The sequence below is a fragment of the Helianthus annuus genome, chromosome 3 (genome assembly GCF_002127325.2).
Source record: "Helianthus annuus cultivar XRQ/B chromosome 3, HanXRQr2.0-SUNRISE, whole genome shotgun sequence".
Taxonomy (NCBI): Eukaryota; Viridiplantae; Streptophyta; class Magnoliopsida; order Asterales; family Asteraceae; genus Helianthus; species Helianthus annuus.
The window spans coordinates 95,432,161-95,440,383 of NC_035435.2; the positions used below are offsets into that span (position 1 = coordinate 95,432,161).

The following is an 8,223-nucleotide window of genomic DNA, read 5'->3' on the forward strand; positions in this document are numbered from 1 at the left end:
CTTCACAACAGCAGTTGTGATTTTGATGTGCAAAAGAATTCAGAATTAGCAAAGTTCAGTAGTATCTTGGAGTTCATGGGTAGAATCCCTACGCAAAAAGCTTTGACTGATCAACGTCCATTGTACAAGTCACATATTAAACGATTCTGGAAGCATTCAAAGTATGATGATGCAAACAAAGCAATTCATTCAATTGTGAAGGTGCATAATGAAAAGAAAGAAATTGTTGTTACTGAGGCGCTTATTCGTGAGGTTGTGAATTTTCCGGACGATGCAGATTCGCCAACAAAGTTTCCAGAACGGATGGTAAAGGGTTGTATGCTTAGGATGGGATATGTGGGTGCTCTAAACGTTGGAAATTATTTGAAATCAAAGTTTTAGAAACCCTACAAGTTTATTGTTCATTGTATTTTAATGTCACTCAGCCATACAAAAGGAGGGTACGATACCATGCGTGACTATCAGATGAACATGGTCACTGCATTGGTTTTGAACAAAAAGTATAATTTGTCGCATATTGTTTTTCACTACATGGCTGAGAATATCACAACAAAGAGTCAGACTTGGTCTTATCCAAGATTTGTGCAGATGCTGATCGATCATGCATATCCAGAGATTGAACGTGATTTGAAGAATGATTTGTTAGTTCAATCACACATGAGCAATGATTCTCTCAAGCAGCTTGCTAGATATCACCCAAACCATCCTGAACCAAAGATAGTTGCTGAGTTCTTCGGATTTATAAAGGATGCGAATTATGTTGATCCTGATCCAGTCGATCATCAAAACTGGAGGAATGAAGAAGAAATGAAGGAAGCAGCTTACGTTGATGAGCTTAAGACTCTTGAGGAGTTCAAAACCACCCGAAATGATTGGTTTGTCAAAGAAACGAGGTGGAGAGGCAAGAAGGTTACTCCTAAATCACAGGAGGGTGAGGGGTCTTCATCGCAGCCAAAGAAGAAACAAAAGAAAGTGGCAAAGACGTTATTGGTTGATGAACCTGAAGTTGAGGATCTGGCTGCAAATGTTGAAGAAGATCCATATGCTGATATTGATCAAGTGATGTTAAATGTTGATGATTTAGTGTCTGAGCAAGCAGCTAATGTGGAAGCTGAGAAAGAGAAGGTTCTTGATGACGTTGAAGGTGATGATGTCAATAAAAGTACAACAAGCTCTTCGAGTTCTTCAGATGATGAAATAGATAAGACTGAACGTCTAAGAAGAATTCAAGAAGCTACAGAGAAAGAGAAACAATTAAAGAAGAGGAAGCGACAGGAGAAAGATGATGCTGCATACGTACCATCTCCAGAGCACGTTTCTGAATCACAATCACCTTCAAGCGGCAAAAAGAAAGCATGTGCAAAGAAAAGGATTGTATCTCCGAAAATCAAGAAAGTTACTACGAAAATTACAAAGCCGAAGATTGTGTTGAAGAAGAAACCAGCCAAAGAACCCAGTAAACCATCAACACCACCACCTGAACTTACACCAATACAATCACCACCACATCAAACACCTCCACAACAACCTTCACCTCCAAAACAACCTTCACCTCCAAAACAACCAACACCACACAGACAACCATCACCACTACATCTTTCACCACTACATCTCTCACCACCACCACAACAAACCTTATTCACTTCCCAAGAAATATTTCAAACACCACTACTCACTCAAATTCAACTAACTCTTGGTTCTTCTGGCCACAGAGGTCTTCACATTCCTCCAGATAATCTTGAAGATATTGGAGATTTTGGCTTTGCAAACGATGAACAGGTAAAGAAGTTAGAAAAGAAGATGGATGACGTGTTGAATGAACACAAAGTAGTTGCAGCAGAAAGCAAGAAAGTTGCTGAACGTGAAAAGATTCTCGAAATGCGCGTGAAGAAATTAGGGTCTGACAACAAGGCATTGTTAAAGAAGATTGATACAGATCAGACTGAGATTGATTTCCTGAGGGTGCGAGTGGCTGAACTTGAAGAAGAAAAGGCTCGCAGAGATGAACAGAACAAATATTTTGAGATGAAAAACAAAGAGCTTGAGGCTGCTAAGGCATTGAAAGAGCACGATTTCTACATGTTGAACAAAGTTGTTGAGAATATGCTTGGAACGTCGATTGAACAAAAGTTCGAAGAGATACAAGTTGAAGAGCTTAGGGCAAAATGCCAAGCTGAGATTGACGAACAGATGAAAGATAAGGGTAAGGGTACTGAAAGCAGTGTGGCAGCTGTTGAGAAATCAATTGTTCCATCTCTAGTCATTGAGAATCCAGTTCCTATATCTTCTGTATCAGCAATCTTCGAAGAACCTGTAACACTGGAAGATCTTGCTGCTGATAACGATGAGGAAGATGATGAGGAAGATGATGATGATGATGATGATGATGAAGAGGGTGATGACGAGGAAGATGACGATGATGAGAAAGTATTTTCTGCTAGCAGTCATGGTTCTGATAATGACGATGACGATGCTCAAGGTGGTATCAGAATTAAAGTAACTGAAGCTTCCAATGAAAGAACTGTTGATGATTTTCTGAATGATTTTGTGAATGAAGAGACAGGGGGAGCTGAAGGAAAGGGGGAGTCTGGTGATACTCAAAATGTTGAACATATTGAAAAGTTAGTTTTGAGATTGGAAACTAATAGGGAAGAAGGTGAACACTTTCATACGTATACATTGGAAAAGATTAAAGAAATGACACGTATGGTGGATCCGGACTTCAAATTTGATTTTGAGGAAGAATTAAATGCATTCGACATCAACCACCAACCTGAATACGACTATAAGTATGTAGAGGATGCTGACATGTACGACAGGGTTGAGGTTGAAGATTGCACAGATGATGAAAGTGTAAGTGAAGATACTTCTCAGTATCCTACGCTGATGGAGTTCTTTACTAAATAGAATAGAGATGAGTTAAGAAGGAAAGTTGTTGAGATCTTAAAAGACAAAAATTTTGATGGCACTCCGAAGGATATGCAAAAAGAATAAGAACGACAGAAATGGTTTAAAGACAATCACGAGAGAAAATTCAAAAGGCCGTTGAAGTTCTATCAGAGAGATCGAAGCATTTCACTTGGTGACATCATTAGCTGGGGTTTCCTGCCTCATGTTAATGCATATGCAATCAGGAGGGAGTTTGGTGTGCAGTACTTTGAACGTCTATATGATATAATGTCATTACCATGGTGGGATGTTGAGGAGCTTTCGAAAGTACGAACTTTAGGGTATCCAGTACGCAAGAATGATGTTGCAATGTGGGGGTACATAAAGTTTGAATCGTTGAAGGATTTTAGACACTGGAAGCCGCATTACCCAAAGAGAGTGCAGAGGGTAGATCCGGTAACAGGGGTTGAAGAAACTTTCCTTACTGTTAAAAAGCCGAAGACGATGAAAAATATACCAGTGCCAAAGATGGAGCAGGATTTCTATAAAGGCTTTTTGGGCTGGGTATACAGTTGCATCTCGACTGAGGCTATCATCACTTATCGAGCATGAAGTGAGATAAGAGTTATACATGTTTATGACCCGATGTGGTTAGTAAATTGCTCGGCCAAGGATATTGAATGTCTATTCATAAACAAGATCCATTTTCAGTCTGAGGACCGTGAGCAAGCGATGCAGTTCCAACAAGTTGTATCTATTTGTTTTCAGAAAGGCATTAATTCTGAAAATAAATGGAATTCAAAATGGTGGGCGCTTGAAGAAAAGGAAAGAAAGAAAGCTGAGCGTGAACGCAAGAAGCTGGAAGCAAACAGAGGAAAATGGATGAAACAACAGGCCGAAGAAGATAAGAGAAAGAAGAAAGATAATGACAGGCTGAGGAACTTGCTTAGGAAGAAGCCAAAGCCTAGAGAAGAAATGTTCAAGTCAAGTCACTCTAAAGACCCGAAGACAAGACTGAAGACTCCGGCTGTATCCAAGGGGAGTTTGTTGGTGCACGAATGTCTAAAGCCTGCGTCTTAGTCTTAGTCAAGCTTGAATAGGGTCTAGGGGTCAAATGTGTCAAGAATGTATAGTGTAGGGGTTGGAAATGTAATTTTATGTGTTAATGTCCTGATTCCGCTCCTAATGACATTATGTCATTTGGAGCGAAATCACAAAGTGGTGATTCCGCCCAAAATGACACGATGTCATTTGGAGCGGAATCAGACCCCTATATATAGTGTTTTTGTTTTCTCATTTTAAAATTGAATGTCGACCGTGTAGCCGAAATGCTGCCGAATTTTTCTAAGGAATATAAATGAGAAAACGTGTTTAAAGTAATCTGCATTCTGTTTCTACTCCATTCTACTTTGATTCAAGCTGTTTGTGTATTTCCACTGCATAAACAGTGGTGTTTAGCTCTGATTGACTCAATTGATCGTCAATAACGATCCTACAATTGTGTGATTTCGCTTGAAGATGAGAGGGTTAGGTGATTTCGCTTCTAAGTGTCAATCTGATTCCGCCCCAAATGAGTTTTCTGTTTCCGCTTCTAAGTTGCAAACTGATTCCGTTCCTATGTGCATTTTTTGATTTCGCTCCTACATCAGTTGTGTGACTTCGCTTCTAAGTGTCTTGTCTGATTTCGCTTGTAACACTTAGTCATTTCTTTTGATTTCGCTTGTAGGTGCATCATGTTAAGATTTTTTCTAAGTATGTGATTAATGTTGTGTTTTAATGATTTGCAGGGTTCAAACATTATATTTGATCCACTTCACAACAGCAGTTGTGATTTTGATGTGCAAAAGAATTCAGAATTAGCAAAGTTCAGCAGTATCTTGGAGTTCATGGGTAGAATCCCTATTCAAAAACCTTTGACTGATCAACGTCCATTGTACAAGTCACATATTAAACGATTCTGGAAGCATTCAAAGTATGATGAAGCAAACAAAGCAATTCATTCAATTGTGAAGGTGCACAATGAAAAGAAAGAAATTGTTGTTACTGTGGCGCTTATTCGTGAGGTTGTGAATTTTCCGGACGATGCAGATTCGCCAACAAAGTTTCCAGAACAGATGGTAAAGGGTTGTATGCTTAGGATGGGATATGTGGGTGCTCTAAACGTTGGAAATTATTTGAAATCAAATTTTCAGAAACCCTACAAGTTTATTGTTCATTGTATTTTAATGTCACTCAGCCATACAAAAGGAGGGTACGATACCATGCGTGACTATCAGATGAACATGGTCACTGCATTGGTTTTGAACAAAAAGTATAATTTCTCGCATATTGTTTTTCACTACATAGCTAAGAATATCACAACCAAGAGTCGGACTTGGTCTTATCCAAGATTTGTGTAGATGCTGATCGATCATGCATATCCAGAGATTGAACGTGATTTGAAGAATGATTTGTTAGTTCAATCACACATGAGCAATGATTCTCTCAAGCAGCTTGCTAGATATCACCCAAACCATCCTGAACCAAAGATAGTTGCTGAGTTCTTTGGATTTATAAAGGATGCGAATTATGTTGATCCTGATCGAGTCGATCATCAACTGGAGGAATGAAGAAGAAATGAAGGAATAAATCAATTGCTTTCTGTTCATATAATGCATACAGCTTTGGTTGCTGGTTGGGCCGGTTCGATGGCCCTGTATGAATTAGCAGTTTTTGATCCTTCTAACCCTGATCTTGATCCAATGTGGAGACAGGGTATGTTCGTTATACCCTTCATGACTCGTTTAGGAATAACAAATTCCTGGGGCGGTTGGAGTATCACGGGGGGGGGGGGGACTATAACGAATCCGGGTATTTGGAGTTACCAAGGTGTGGCTGGAGCGCATATTGTGTTTTCTGGGTTGTGCTTTTTGGCAGCTATCTGGCATTGGGTATATTGGGATCTAGAAATATTTTGTGATGAACGTACAGGAAAACTCTCTTTGGATTTGCCCAAGATCTTTGGAATACATTTATTTCTTGCAGGTCTGGCTTGCTTTGGTTTTGGTGCATTTCATGTAACAGGCTTGTATGGTCCTGTTGATGAAGGAAGAAGAAATGAAGGAAGAAGAAATGAAGGAAGCAACTTACGTTGATGAGCTTAAGACTCTTGAGGAGTTCAAAACCACCCGAAGACAAGACTGAAGACTCCGGCTATATCCAAGGGGGAGTTTGTTGGTGCACGAATGTCTAAAGCCTGCGTCTTAGTCTTAGTCAAGCTTGTATAGGGTCTAGGGGTCAAATGTGTCAAGAATGTATAGTGTAGGGGTTGGAAATGTAATTTTATGTGTTAATGTCCTGATTCCGCTCCTAATGACATTATGTCATTTGGAGCGAAATCACAAAGTGGTGATTCCGCCCGAAATGACACGATGTCATTTGGAGCGGAATCAGACCCCTATATATAGTGTTTGTGTTTTCTCATTTTAAAACCGAATGTCGACCGTGTAGCCGAACTGCTGCCGAATTTTTCTAAGGAATATAAATGAGAAAACGTGTTTAAAGTAATCTGCATTCTGTTTCTACTCCATTCTACTTTGATTCAAGCTGTTTGTGTATTTCCGCTGCATAAACAGTGGTGTTTAGCTCTGATTGACTCAATTGATCGTCAATAACGATCCTACAATTGTTTATTTCCTTGATTTCCACTTGCTCGACTTCCACTCGTTGTTGATGTTGAATTTGGATAACTTTGCTGAACCTCATCTTCTATATCAACATAATTTTGTGTTTCATTATGTGTGTTTAACCATCTGCTTAAGAATTATTTTTGCCAAACACCATTTTTGTGTAGAAATTTAGGAGAAGAGGATAAGAAACTGATGAAATTTGATAGAATTAGAGGTTATTTATACATGGTGTAGCCTATACTTTTTAATTACTTGTGTGTAAGACTTTTCTTTGAAAGTGGAAATCAGCTGATGTGTGACATATCCCCGGTTCGAGTCTTGTCAGGCGCATTGCCTTTTATTCTTTTACTGTTTATTTTACATGATTTTTATCATAGTACGGGTTTGAGCTATTTTGATTCTGGGTTTGTCCAAAAGTTTAAACTTTAAGCTGTGCTTTTCTTATTCAACCTTGATTCATACAAATCCTTCTTCTCATCCACGGCTCCAAACACCATTACTTTTTTGTTTGTTTTCTAAAACTGTAGAATGGCAAGATTTACCTTTTAGTGATTTTTGCTTTTAGGGATGAGGACAGTTTAGGAACTTTGCACGATTAGATTTTCACAAGCAGGAATATTTTTCTTGATAGGGACCATAGAGTTCATTAATCATTATAGACTGGATGTTCTAGTGTTGTGTTTGAGATACCAGTTCATTCATATCCTTGTTGCTTTCTTTCATTCTCTCGGTCTCGTTGCCGCCAGTCTTTTGCGGCTCGTCGGTCTTTTCGGTCTAATGCCGGAACTCGCTTTCTGACCACGGTTCTCCGACGCGGTCTCTTACTTGGGTCTTCTTTTGCGATACACATGGAACGCCTCTTACTTTCTTCCTCATTCTTTATTAGGGTTAATCAAAACCCTATCTTCTTCGTTCTTTCTGGTGACTACAGCCCTTAGGCTACTAGAGGTTCCAAGGCTTGCGCCTAGGCGCGCCTCAGATGCATCTTTTAAAACCAAGATCTGTACACGCTCTGTCATTGATTGTTGCTTAAAGCAACAACTGGATTATGTTGCATCTTTGCTAGTGCATAAGCTTCCCTCTAACGACTCTGGCTTGATTGTTTTACCATTAACTTGATCTACAGTTTCAAAGCTTAATCATGGGAATAATCTTGGTCTTGGAGATATCTTGTTTGAGTCAGCGAATTGAACAATGAACTATCTTATGTCATCTTTTAGCATGGTATCTAAAAATCTTGTTGTAATTGCTCTTACATAATCACCCCATGCCAACTCAATGATTGTGGCTCCTCCTGGCTTCATATAGGATTGATGCCACTTAGGGGTGCTAATGATGCGTACCGAAGTCAACGTGACAACAGGACCTTATGCTATGCTAATTTAATTATGTTATTTTCCTTATTTCAATTTATGTTTCAGTTTATGTTTAGCTTGTGTGTCAAGGAGTGTTCCTTAAATAAAGGAGGGTGATCCATGATCTCCTCTACGTGAGTAGTGGCTAAGAGTAATTTCCTTTATATGTAATTGTTTGGATTGTTAATGAATTATTCAGAAAATTGTCCCAAATCCTTCCTCTAAATTTCTCTCTGGTTTTCCCTCTTATTTCTGGCTATTGAATCTGATTGATCGGACCACATTAGTGGTATCAGAGCAGTCGTGATCCA

At 39.2% G+C, this 8,223-nt stretch overlaps 1 protein-coding gene across 1 annotated transcript; it reads left to right on the top strand.

Annotated features, from left to right (window-relative positions):
* The first annotated feature begins 450 nt into the window (after nt 1-450).
* Nucleotides 451-2,907, top strand: LOC110942868 (nucleolar transcription factor 1-like). Its single transcript, XM_022184629.1, has 2 exons — nt 451-1,427; nt 1,713-2,907. The coding sequence occupies exons 1-2, from the start codon at nt 451-453 to the stop codon at nt 2,905-2,907; spliced, it is 2,172 nt and encodes a 723-aa protein (XP_022040321.1).
* Nucleotides 2,908-8,223: the final 5,316 nt, after the last annotated feature.

Excerpts from the sequence above, each read along its gene's own strand:
- LOC110942868 (XM_022184629.1), top strand. The coding sequence starts at position 451 with ATGCGTGACTATCAGATGAACATGGTCACTGCATTGGTTTTGAACAAA. Across the intron at positions 1,428-1,712 it reads ATTACAAAGCCGAAGATTGT|AGGTCTTCACATTCCTCCAG; the intron begins GTTGAAGAAGAA and ends TTCTGGCCACAG.